This window comes from Vipera berus (genome assembly GCF_964194415.1).
Source record: "Vipera berus genome assembly, chromosome: 2".
In the NCBI taxonomy this organism is placed as follows: domain Eukaryota; kingdom Metazoa; phylum Chordata; class Lepidosauria; order Squamata; family Viperidae; genus Vipera; species Vipera berus.
Window position 1 is genome coordinate 181,972,787 of NC_138203.1, and position 13,738 is coordinate 181,986,524.

Sequence of the window (13,738 nt, forward strand, 5' to 3'; positions counted from 1 at the left end):
TCACAAAATCTGGAAGGATAACCTGTTGTTTAATAGTTGCTAAAGTATTCCCCTCACCACCACCAAAAGCTTCACCCTTTTATCTCCAAATGGCCAGACAGTTCAGTTTTGATTTCATTAGTCCAAACTACTTTGTTCCATAAAGTTTTCTGACTTATCAAGATCTTATTTTGCATATTTTGGAATTTGGGAGTTATGTCAGAGAAAAGATTTCAATTTGGCATCTTTCCCATACAGACCATTGCAGTATAAGTAACATATATTGCACACCTGTGGACAACTACTCCAGTGTCAGTTAAACTTTTTACTATATCATTTTCAATAATCTGTGGGTTCTGCTTCACATATTGTACCAGTGTTTAACAGACATTTTTCTTCTAGAAGTTCCTACTACATCAACAGTTTCATGAAACTTCCAGTTCAATTGAAATTCCTATTTGGAAGTGTTCGGAGATTTTTAAAATATTTTTCTCCTGCTTTGTAAGAAATATTTTCATTTTCAAAAGCTGCTTGGAGGAGCCCAAGGATTGGTGAAGAACATAGAACCAAGTATTATAATCTGAGATGTTAGAAGGGTTAGAATATCAATTTGTTAAACGTAAGCCTAACAAAGCCATTGTCAGGACCCACCCCAATCCACGTCTTGGAAGACAAAAACTCTTGGAGTCAGTTCTAGTCCAAAAGGAATCTTTACTAGGACATGCTTGGTTGTGGGAATACAAGACAGGACTTAGTATTGTTTTACAAATTGAAATTTTATAAAGGGTACCTGGTTCAACCCCCCTTCCCTCAACCCCATTTGGCCAGCCCCCATCCTTCTACTTCGTGGGGAAAAAAATAAGGAACTTTGAATCTTTATGGTTATTGCCTTCTTCCTCTCCAGAATTAAAAGAAGACACAAGCCAGATGCCTTCTTCTCTAACCCTCCCTTTTGTTCCCCCCAGTTCAAAAGGTTCCCTTGGCCTTTGAAATAACCTAAGGCAGGCTGAATCCACATATGCTCCTCCTTCCTTGGGAGATGGCAGAATCCATAGTGGGGGGGGGATAATGTTTTAAACATACATTTATGAATGTGATATAAATGGATTCTGACATCCATCATCTTTTGGTACCTTATTAACAACATAAATGTTAAAACAAATACCTACAATGGAAGAATGGTGAAGCAGGTAGAATTGGCAGAGATGGTGAAACTGACAGCCTTGATGAAAAAAAGACTTTGACAAATGTTATTTTTACTTAGAAACCATTTTTGGACTTTTTGCAAGAAACCAAAAAAAATATATGAAAAGTTGATTTTGGGATCTGATGCTCTGAATTATATGGAATTATGGAAATAAAGCAGACAGATGCTAAATCTAAGTGTCATGTATTTTTTATTTATATCTTGTACCAAAAAAGTCAGAAGTCATTCTCTTACTATTTTTCTTTTTCTCTCTTTTTTGCACTTTCCTTTATTCTTCCCTTAGCCTTTTCTTTTAAAATCTTTTTTGTTTTTATCTCTGTAATTTTTTTAAAAAATCAATAGCTATGTAAATGTTAAAAAATAACTAGCGCTGAATGAATTTAAAGTGTTCAAAATTTTACACATCAAATATCTGAATCTGTAAACAAGTATTACTTAAATACTATGCATGCGAATTTGAAGAAAATGTCATGTTTAACTTTATAAAGTTACATTGACATCTGTTCATTGAAACGTATAATTTGATCAGAATGCCTACATTTTGTCTTGCAACCGTGAAAGCCCTAATAAGCAGGCATATACATAGAATGAAGGCTACTGCTAAGCTTGTAAGCCGCCCTGAGTCTTCGGAGAAGGGCGGGATATAAATGGAATTAAAAAAAATATTACAATTATCAACAAAATCTAAACTCTGTACTCTTTACCTTTCAATTAATGAACTTTCTTTTATTCACAATCTTATTTTTACTATGGCTGAATTCATGCAATGAATTTAAACTGAGGTATTGAATAAGCCATAGCTAACTGGATTCATACAGCACACAAATCTAAATTAAACAGCATTACAAATAAATGAATAAATACTCAAAGACTTAGCATACTTAAAACCCCACTCACAAAGCTTTTTCAGACATTCAGTCCAGTAAAAACTCTGCCTACTTCTCTGGCATCTTTACACTCCCCCCTTTGCTGCCCACAATAAATTCACAGAATGGCCTCCCAAAAAGTTGCTTGCTATGACATGTCTCATCCTATACAGAAAGATTTTGGTTTAGTAAACCTCACCACAGCATGTCAGATGAGGAAATAGTCTTCCTCTTTCAAAATATCTGCCCACTTAGCATCCTCTTAGCACTGTATACACAAATAGTTGGAAACAGCAAGGCCTGACCACAGTGGCATGGCAATTTTTTTCCTTTTAGTACTGTTTTCAGGTTCATTTCACAAGGGAACAATGTGGTGCTTTCCAGATACTTATACTAGTCCTTATTTACTTCTACACAGGACTGCATGAGAAGAGGAACTAGAGAGATAAAATGTTCCTTCTTGCAGTCAAGTAATTGCTATAATATGTCTGCAAATGGATATTGTGATCCCACTATTCAGTGTTCCAGACTTAACACTTAAGCTACTCAGTACATTCTTTTTTGAATTGTTAGAGAATATAGGAAAAGGCAAACAAAAAAGTAATTAATCATGATTGTTAGGTGAAAAATGGTAATTACTCTAATGAAAAACCTATTTAAAATGCAGCAATTTACTTATCAACCTAAACAGGATTAAGTGCTTAGAGATATTTGACAAAAGGTTGCTGAACACTAAAACTTTATTACTAACTCAGCCATATTCATAGATTCTGATAAGATGCTCTTCTTTAGAAATGCTCATGTTTATATCCCTTGATGGATAAATAAAATGTCTAATTCTCATGGTGCTTCCATATTCAAAGTATAAAATCTATGTTTGTTCCATATTTGTGCATAAATAAATAACTGGAAAAGCATCTGCTTGTTGTGTGGTATCAATGTGCATTGGAGTTAATTGTAACTGTAAATTAATGTGTAAGAGACGATGTAAATATATTAGATCTATGCAATATATTCATGAATCTGTATTCAGTCTCCGAAAAAAAGCACCATGGAACACACAGGAGTGCGAATGTAGCATCTGTCTGCATAACAACCTTATGCAAATTCATTCTTTGCGATATTTTCATACAGCTTTTTCAAACAATAAACGCTCAAAGTTTTTTTTATGGCATGACCTTAAACATTGTGTTCATTTGGTTGTTGTGCCACTTTAACTATCAGCTGCCAGAACACAGCTGCAATATTATGTTCTGTAAGGATGCTTCCTATATTCGGGACAAATTCTAAGCTTCACACTTCTTTTTAATAGAAAGCAGGAGCTTTCAACAGAATTCATGCACTGCTTCTTCGCTTATAGAATCTGAAGCAACACAGAACGCAAATTAGGTTGTTTGAAAGCCAAGCTGAAAGCCAAGTTAATGTTATTGTTCAGCATGATCTATCCTACTATTCTAAACACAGGAGCATGTAATCAAGTATATATTAAGGATCACATGAAATTCCCAACGGCAAATTCTTTTTCCTCATTCTAATGTAATCCCAGATAGTGGCATAATTTCCAGGCAATTGAAACTGATGGGAAGGACTACGCCTTCATTTTGCTACTTCTTATTGTTGCAGGTACCTGTTTAAGAAAACTGGTGGTTGCAAAGCATTGGATGGCACCAGAAGGTCATTGGTCTTTTAGCAAATTGGCAAGGCCATCCCCACGATGTATTTTCTCCATAAAAAACTACTTTAAGCATAAATATCAGTTTGGTGTGGTGATTAAGTTGCTGGCCTAGAAATCAGGAGATGTTGAGTTCTAGTCCCACCTTAGGCATAAAAATCAACTGGGTGGTTTTGAGCCAGTCACTCTCTCTCAGCCCAACTAATCTTTGTTGTTGTTGTGGGGGAAAATAGGAGGAGGAAGGAATATCATGTACACAAGTCTTACTTTCTGCAATCTTCCATAAAGGGCTGGCTCTCGCCATAAAATTTAGAAATGTTTATACTTCTTTGTAGGGTTATAAAAGAAATTTCATCCTTAAAATATAAAACAGAAATTTCAGATTACAGTTTTCAGCCCCACTTTGACAACTTGGCAATAATTTCCATGATGTACCCACTGTTTTAATAGTGCCTTGGTTTTCCTTGAAAATCTATGCTGAATTAAAAGGAGGGCATTCATACTTATGATGTACAATGAGTTTCTATAGTGGTAAAAAAAAACTGATGTAAAAATGTGGAAGCTCCAATATAAGAAATTAGATTTGTTTAGATATAAACCTAAGAATGCAAAAAATTTTTTCACTTTCTATAGTGATTTTCACAAGGAAAAGTGCCCCAGTGGCATTCTTCTTCCTTCTCTGTAATCCCCAGTTATAATTCAGAGAGCAGGACAATTCAGAAATGTGAACTGTCTATAACATTTAATACTAAAACAAATCTTTCACCAAGTAGGTAACTAGGTTTACCATAATTTGCCATAGTAAAATATTTAACCTGCCCTGAGCCAGAAATATTGGCTGGTATATAAGCAGCATAATTAATTAGCCTTACTGCTAAAATAAAGTGATGGGTAAGTCAACATTTCAAAATCCTGTATAAAAAACAGCTGCATAATATTGCAGAAAATTAAACAACCAAAATAGAATTGTTAGTCTGAACTTTATTAAATGCGAGTTACCAATAACATTAAATGCTGCAGGCACTATTTTTCAAGCGAAATGAAATGGAAAACTAAAGGGAGAGTTGGAAATTAAAAAAATAAATATTTTACTGTACCTGGATCAATCTATCTGCCAAGGCAGCACTCTCCTACAGACCCAGAAGAGGGAGATCCAGACAAGGAAGGAAAGATGAAGAAAAGAAAAAAGATACAACAGCAGGGTCACACAAGCACAGAAGAAAAAAGATAAAGAGCCCAAAAGACCCCAAGAAAAGGAACTTCCAGAATTGTCTTAAAATTGCAGCATGTCATTTCCATCATGCAGATCATAAAAATGTGCCTGTGCATAAGGAATGACAAGGTAACAGAACTCTCAGAAGCAGCTTTACATATTAATTTTGCCTCAACACTGCAAGAACTATCAGGATTCATAATTGGCCTCCTTCACCAATGGACAAGGATCTCTTTGCATTTCAGAAGTCACACTTCCTTTGTCCAGAAATTTAAATAAGTCATCAATAACAAGGACACTTTTAGGTTGTTATGCCTTTGTGGGCAATTAACCAAGATGTCCTCACGTTAACTATTAGTGTATTTATGCGACAATAAAATACATCCAAGGAGTTTTTCCATTTTTCATGAAAGAGTTTAATATTTTAAACACAAAAGCAAGGTCAACAAGACGGCTGAAAAACAATGTCATATCAACCACAAAACAAATAAATTACTTGGGGTCGGAAATATGTGAGTTTGCCATTTTGATCAAAGTTTTTCTGGACTGGCAGAGAAACGACAACTAACATCTTTACAGATTAGTTTTCTATCTTAAGGAATCCTGGCAGCAGGTCACTTTTTAATTACTTCCAGCAGTGATAGGGTGAGAAATACTCTCTTGGGTGCTTACATTAAGAATGATTCCAGAAATACATGTGCAGGGTAGTCCCTGAGAGGACGCACAAAGACTAATGGCTGGCATTCTGTGTATTGTCTACCGTCAACTGAGACAGAGAGCTGTGAAAGGCCTCATTTTTGGTGGCCAAGCTAGTCTGGAAGCGGAGGAAGTGGATTCTCATGCGGCTGGGTACACTTCTCACCTTCTCCAGGGTTTCAATTCGCTGTTTCAGAAGGCGGTTCTCAGAACGAAGCCTCTGCAAGCAAGATTAGAATCAGCATGTGCTTTGCTGTATGAGCAGAAGCTTTTGTCAAGTGAAAAAAACCAGCGTATCAAAATGTTATGCTGAAATCTTGACCACATGAACTAAAGCCAAGCATCATAAATAACTATTAGAGGAAAAGTCACGCCACATCCAGATTGAAGGATCTAAAGTTCAAAAAAGGGAATTCTTTAAGTTAACACATAGACCCCAACAGAAATAGGTCGAATGCTTAAAATACATGCTCACTACAGATAACAAAGCTACTACTCAAGATGTCTGGGTTGATATGAAGAGGAAACAACATAACCTGAGTATTATTTAAGAAAGATTATTTTTCAGATAACACTGAGTGTTACACCTTACACCAATCTTTCATTTTGATTACAGTATCGCAAGACATAGACAAGAGGGAACTTACCTTGATTTCAATCTGTTCTTCCATTTCCCGGTTTTTGATTGCAGTATACTCTTTCTCCAGTCTAGAAAATAAGAGAATAGAGTTCATTCTGCATCAAACACAATATGGTGGCAGAAAAATGATGGTAAATGGATGGAAAATGCCCATTTTTTAATAACCTCCATTTTAACATTGTCACTTTTATTTAGAAAGTCAGCAGAAAAGCTGCAGATTGAGCATATTTTGCTAATACATTTATGTGTTCAGTTTTTGTTCAGAGAAGTGTGTCAAGATAGAAAGGAGAACTGTGTTCTCTTTTATATATTGACCTGGAACACAATCATTATGAAGTGGTCCACCTCATGAGTTTTGCCTAAATCCTGTATTCTTTAGTAGTTAAGCTATATATGAGGAATAAAAATTGAAAACATACCGTTTCATTTTCTTAGGGTTGTATTTGACTTGATAGGCCTTTAAGATCAGCTTATCAGGACAGCTGTCAAACTGATGAGGAATCACCTTCTGAAAATACTGCAGTAGACAATTCCCAAGTGAAAATGCATCAAAGTCATAGGGTCTTATCATCAATGTAATTTCTGACATTTTTATTGGACCGGTAATCCTCAACTTACAACCATTCATTTAGTGACTGTTTGAAGTGACAGCATCTTTTATGACCTCACTCTCATCCTACACCTGAGCTACAGATATTTGCCACTATTGCACAACTGCCTTGCTTGGCGAGATAAATTTTGGGCTCAAGTGTGATTGTAAATCCAGGATTACCTGTATTACTCTTTCTCAGCTGATTACATTGGACAATAGAGGGATGGTTAATCTCTGGAACGCTTCTTGTGAAAAGATTCTTCCAGATATGGCCCATTTGCATTAAATTAAAATTGAATGCACAGAATTCAAATGTTTAATGATCACGAGTTAAAATTCAAGTCTAACACTATGATAGGGCAGCTTCTAGAATAGAATAGGTACAGAGGTATTACTGACCATTTTTATTATAGCTCATTAAAATATTCTAAGTCCGGATGCTTATATGAGCACAAATGCACAAAGAGTAAGACATTTCAGAACAGAGCTTTTTATGAGTTACAATCTTAAATCATGCCTATAGGATAATTTCCAACTTCAAGAAAAATTTCTAGCATACTGCTAATACCTGGATAGAACACGTCTTTGCTAACATACAGGGTGTATTAGCTTATGAAGCCAGAGCCTAATAGAATGCAGTGTTTTTAATCATAGATATTAGAAATTATTTAGATCTCTAAATCTTAGCTATTAATGCAATAAAAATCATAAATATTTTCTCTGCCTAAATCATTCATCGTACAATGTGGAAATGTTCAGTACTCCAATTTCATAAATTAGGAGAAAATAGCTTAATTAGATCTCGGTTCTTTCTTCATTCCCTAATTCTGTGTTGCAATGAGTAAAACATTTTTTCGCAGCCAGTTTATTGAGTTGTATAATGAAAAAATATACAATATTGTGGGAAGAGAAGGAAGGTATCTCAGAGGTATTATAGCTGTTTGAAGTAATTCTATATTTTTGAAGAAAAGCTTTCCCATAGAGATTAAATCTGATATATACAGGCTAGATTTAGCTCAAAGTATTCACCTGTTAAGCACAAATAAACCCATGTGGCAATATCACAAATGGAAATGTTTTGCAGTTGTTAACTCTATGGGTCTGGAGCTTTGAAATGTACTTGTTCAACTTTGTAAGTTTTCAGTCATGTAGATCAGGGATCCCCAATTCCCAGGGCATAGATTGATACCGGTCTGTGGTCTGTTAGGAACCAGGCTGTACTGCTAAAGCAAGCAAAGCTCCATCTATATCTGCAGTTTCAGCGCTAACATTACCACCCAGTTCCACCTCAGATCATTAGGCATTAGATTAGAGTCTCATGCTCTTCACTGACCAATAGATCAACGCTGGGCAGGAAAAAGTAGTCAGGAACCAGGATTCCTATGAAGATGCTCTTGGCAGATGGCAGTGTATAGATTTTTGAAAAATATCTTGACAATATACCTCTTCCATGGATTCCTAATGCAGCCAAGATAGTTTTTGTTGTTGTAGCAAGAATATTGTTACATGGAGACTACAAACACACTTCATTCTAAGCCATGATTTGTTTTAACTGATTGGTAAAAGATGCTTCAGTGACTGAGTTTTTTTTAAAAAAAAAGACTATGTAAAGCCACATAAATTGAATTATGGCTTGGTACAGTGCATGAGCTAAGCTTTCATGTCAGCCTACAAAAGACAATGGAGAAACACTGTATTTGATAACTAATGTTGAAACCATCAGGAGGAAAGAACTCACAGCTCTCTCCCTATCGGCTACTCAGTGGATCTAAACCCACATGATTCTCAGGAATCTCTGCCTGGTATCTAGTATAGATAATACTTGACTTACAACGGTTCATTTAATGACTGTTCCAAGTTACAATGGCTTCAGAAAAATAATAATTTACAACCTATCCTCACACTTACAATCATCCCGTGACCCCCATGGTCATGTGATTGGAATTTGGGCACTTGACTCTGGTTCACATTTACAACCAATTACATCACCCTACTATCAAATTATTGTGATTTGCGACATTCCTAGCTGGTTTGTGTCAAAAAAAATCAATTGGGAAAGCTAGATTCATTTAACAACCATGGTAATGGTAAGTAAAATCAAGCTTGGGCACATGGTGACTCATTTTATGATCATCTCAACTTACAACAGAAAGTCTGGTCCTAACTGTACTCCTAAGTCAAGGATTACCTGTAGGCAGTTAATGGATGTTCTCAATATTTGGCATATTGATATACTGCCACAAAAAGTTGGAAAAGACATAAGAGACTTTTTTTCTAAATAGAACAAAGAATAAAAGAAAGAGGCAGGAGGCAGATGAGTCATTGCTTCTCCATCTCTCTTGCCCTGGTCATTCTGAATGACTCAGGCTGTAGTTCTGAAACTACTTTCTAGGCCTTCATAGCCAGAGATTAAAATAGCTGATTCTGCCTCATCACATGCAATAACACAACATCAGTTCAGAACACAGCCAGGGCTTGGGTCTTTAAGTTTTTCTTCTCTGAAAACTGACTTGAGTTTTTACACTTTGGAACAGTGGTTCTAAAAGGCTTACATTTAGCATATTAGTGGAATCAGTTCTTTATCTCAAACTAACTTCAGTCCTGCAAGTCTCTCCATTCATACAAACCTAAATATGGAATTGTGGCAAATGAAAGTTTGCTATCTTTCCTCTAGTCCCACAAAGCATGATAGAACTGACCTGTGACATCCCTTCCATGTCCAGTTGCATCAGTTCAGCTTGGTTGAATTGAAGAAGAGCCATTCCTACACGGAAGATTATTTCCAATCCCTAAAAGACGTTACAGAGTTTAGACAGACACCACCTGTAATTGAATTTCCTATGGTTTACATTAAAGGTCAAACAGTCCTTCCCGTGTGAAGAAATGCAACTTAAATTACAAACACATAATGGGAATCAGATGCTTTAGTCCACCCACCCCCCAATACAGTGAAAGGTCCACATGCACATACTATTTACAATCTTCTTGTTATTGCTTTAAGCAAGTTATACCAAGAATTCTAAATTCAACATAACTGAGCAGACATTTATGTAGCAACTTGTGTATTTACTGAAGCAAATATTTATTTATTTATATCCCATCTTTATTATTTTATAAATAACTCCAGGTGGCAAACATACACAATACTCTGTCCTCTTATTTTGCCCACAAAAACAACTCTGTGAGATTTGTTGGGCTGGGAGAGAGTGACCAACCCAAAGTCACTAAGCTGGCTTTTCTGTGTAAGGCAAGACTAGAACTCACAATATTGCTAGAACATTCTGTGACAAATCAATCTGAACTATTTATTCAGATACAATTTTTGGAAATAGATTAGACAAATCTATGGACAATAAGAATAGCAATGACTACTGCCTATGATTATCAGCCCCCTCCCCCGACCAGAAGCAGAAATAGTTTTACTGCCAGGGTGCAGTAAGATAAGAATGCTGTTGCCCTCATGTCCTATTTTTTTCCCTGTGCAAATTTTAATTATAAAATCACTTATGCAGACCACTCAATTTCTTCCCCTTCTGTATTTTTAATTACATGTTTTACCTCATACATGAAGATGTCAAATACTCGTGTGGCCACAGGCAGAGGAAAAGTAGTGAGGAAGAGTGTAAGAAACCAAGATGATGCATACATAGAAGTGAGAAAGCTTTGGGAGCGGAAGTGGATATTCAACTCAGGTAGCTGTTCCTGACAGAAACATAAAACATAAATCTTAAACTATGAGAAACTCCAGTCAACGTTAATTACTAGAGAGACATTAAAAGACATTTCCCAGCAGGATTTTCACAGTTAAAGTAATAGATACAGCAACAAACATTCCTAATTATTTGCTAAGCTAGTAAGCTCTAGTACTTCAGACTTCTGATGGGTTTTAGGAATTAATCTAAAAAGGAAGCAGTTACTTTTTAAATCCAAGATTTGGAAATGTCTTTACCTGCAGCATGTATTCAAACTGATAGATGCAAAGTCCTAACTCAGCCATAGTGGGTTTGAACATTTCCCGTAATCTATACTCTTGCATCAGCCGTACAGATACACAGAAGGCCTCCTCTTCCGGCATCTAGAAGCAGACAGTGTGTGTGCGTGAGTCTTTCAAACTTAATGAACGATAGAAACTTTCTGTTCAATATGCAGCACTCAAAACCTAAATGGGAAGACTTGTTTTACTAATTATGGATTCCATTTTTTTAAAGAAAGTCAATAAAAAAGACAAAATAAAACACAAGGCGAAAACTTGTGAGAAGAAATTCAAAATTATTATCAAAAGTTAATTTATAATAAAACGGATGTTTTTCATATAAGGGTGCTTTCACTGAGTCTGTGCTAACAAATCTGTTGCCTCCATTGTTCAGATCCAACGTATAATAACTCAAGAAAACTTTTTAAAGCAACTATGATTATTTAATGTGAATGGTTTTGAAAATAATAAGCATAAATATACTTTGGAACTTATTCAACACAGCCACATGTCTTAAATAGGATAGAGATTAAGGAAGTAATAAATAATGTGTAACAAATGTGACTGTTTTTGTAATGCTTTTGCTAACTGCTACATTATATTTAATTCCATTTATATCCCGCCCTTCTCCGAAGACTCAGTTATAATGTAATAACTCATTGCAATTAATACAATGCTTTTAAGTTATTGTAATTAAAATCAAGTGATTGATTTCACATATTTACTGCATAAACAACACTGCAATGTTTACACCATGGTTTTATGTTTTTCTTTTCATGCTGTCCTTGAAAAAGATACACATCCAAAACATGGCAGACCTGAATAATTTTCTACAAGGGAACTTGGCTTTTCCCCCTCAGTTTTAAGCACCTACCCTCCCTTCCTTGATGACTACATGAATACATAACCACACAGTTTCTTGGCAACGTAGTAAAATGGCTTCCCACTGCCTTTGTCAGGGAAGTTTTTGTACAGTGGGGGAAAAATTATTTGATTTCCCTGCTGATTTTGTACGTTTGCCCAGCTCGTTACCTGTATAAAAGACACCTGGGAGCCAAAAATCTTGCTGGCTGATAGGGGATCAAATACTTATTTCACTCATTAAAATGCAAATCAATTTATAACTTTTTTGAAATGCGTTTTTCTTGATTTTTGTTGTTGTTATTCTGTCTCTCACTGTTAAAATAAACCTACCATTACAATTATAGACTGACCATTTCTTTGTCAGTGGGCAAACATACAAAATCAGCAGGGGATCAAATATTTTTTTTCCTCATTGTAGTTCCCAATTTATTGATAAGATACCCTGAAAATCCAGCACCTAAACCAGACACAAACCCACTAATTCCCAAATAAATGCAGACAATTATGTTACAGTTCATTCTAGATTATACTTTTTCTAGTATAGACTGAAAAAAATAGGTATCAGCTATTACAAACTGACTATCAAGGATCTATAACCTTCAAAATGGCATTTTATTGTGAGGGAAGGTCTAAAGCCTTCCTTTCAAAACAATGCTGCAGAACAAACCAAACTCTTCTAAAGGTAAGAATAAGCTGCTGCTCTGTTTCATTTCAAGCCAGTAAAAATGTGAAACAACACTTATAAAATTGAACCAGCTAGGCCTCGACAGTTCATTAAAATAGCATATATTAAATGTGCAATGTGAACTGACTATAATCTAGAGATTGAATATTCAAATTCCTAGAAAACAAAGTACTTAGGTTCCTGCTTCTAAACAAACTTTTGAATAATTAAAAGCTTTTAAGAGTAAGTTAATTCTGACAAAAACATATTTCTATATGGTTCCTATTTTTAAATAATAAATTCATGCTAATACTATAGTTTGAGAAACTAGTTGTGAACCAAAGCCATCCACTTTTAGCCATGGAAACTGAGCAGTGATATTGAGCCAGTTATTCCCCAGCCTTTGCAAGGTAATTGTTTTGGGGGGAAATTGGAGGAGCGTGTGATTAGATGTTTTGCTCTGAGTTTCCGAAAGAAATGTGGGATTAATAAATGCATAAAATAAATTACAAACTACAGGTCTGTAATGTAATGTTTTGTAAGAGAATGATCTGATCGAAACATTCCTAATGCCTGCCTGCTGCCTGCCTCCCTCCCCAACTCATTTAAGGTGACTCTGGATGGCTTACAACATTAAAATTTTACAACCCATAAATCCCTCCCCACCCCCAGCAACAGTTATCCCACAATCACACACAGCCACTTGACTGGGTCTGTATTAATCTGGGGGGCCCAGACCAACAAACAGAACTATGTCTTCAAGGCCTTCCAGAAAATTAAGACAAAGGCTTCACCTCCCCTGGTCTCACCTAGATGAACTTTCCTAATAGTTGGGACCCCCAATATACTTGCCTTCCCACTTGTTTAGATGTAGCTGAGGAGGCAGTCCTTCCAATAACTTGGCCACAGTTAAAGGTGACAACCAGCACCATGAATTGCACTCAGAAGAAAATAAGCACCAATGCAGCTCCCGTGAACGATGTGACTAGTGTATAAATCTTGACTTGTGCAGACATATGCAGGCCACTCCATTTTGAACCAACTGAAGTTTCCATATACTCTTCAAGGGCAGCTCCATGTAGAGCACATTACAGTAGCCCAAACTGGAGATGACCAAGGCATGGGTGACTGTGAGGAAGAAATGTTGGTCCAGGAATTGGTGTAACCGGTGCACAATTTGCAGTTACACAAAAAGCCTCCTCACCATGACTGCCACGTGCTCCTTAAGGTTTCTAATGTTAAGTAGCACAAACCTGCATGAGTAGCAGTCCCACGATGAACGCACTACCTTGGCAGTACCCAACCTCACGGTCTACTAGAGAATAAGCCTGAAAGATAGGAATTTTAAACAAGAAAAAATTTACAGTTCACA

General features: G+C 36.1%; 1 protein-coding gene across 2 annotated transcripts in view; it reads right to left on the reverse strand.

Moving 5' to 3' along the window:
• The window catches only part of EVI5L (ecotropic viral integration site 5 like), a 53,990-nt gene that overhangs the window by 14,678 nt on the left and 25,574 nt on the right, over nucleotides 1–13,738 (reverse strand). The window contains exons 5-12 of one of the 2 annotated variants that reach the window (XM_081316489.1): nucleotides 13,620–13,694; nucleotides 10,815–10,940; nucleotides 10,424–10,567; nucleotides 9,565–9,654; nucleotides 6,693–6,790; nucleotides 6,281–6,341; nucleotides 5,800–5,853; nucleotides 4,822–4,854 (exon numbers count right to left, since the gene is read on the reverse strand). In XM_081316489.1, the coding sequence (XP_081172615.1) occupies nucleotides 4,822–4,854; nucleotides 5,800–5,853; nucleotides 6,281–6,341; nucleotides 6,693–6,790; nucleotides 9,565–9,654; nucleotides 10,424–10,567; nucleotides 10,815–10,940; nucleotides 13,620–13,694 (681 nt within the window). The remainder of the gene's footprint in view (nucleotides 1–4,821; nucleotides 4,855–5,799; nucleotides 5,854–6,280; nucleotides 6,342–6,692; nucleotides 6,791–9,564; nucleotides 9,655–10,423; nucleotides 10,568–10,814; nucleotides 10,941–13,619; nucleotides 13,695–13,738) is intronic. The other variant, XM_081316488.1, reaches the window with a different exon arrangement.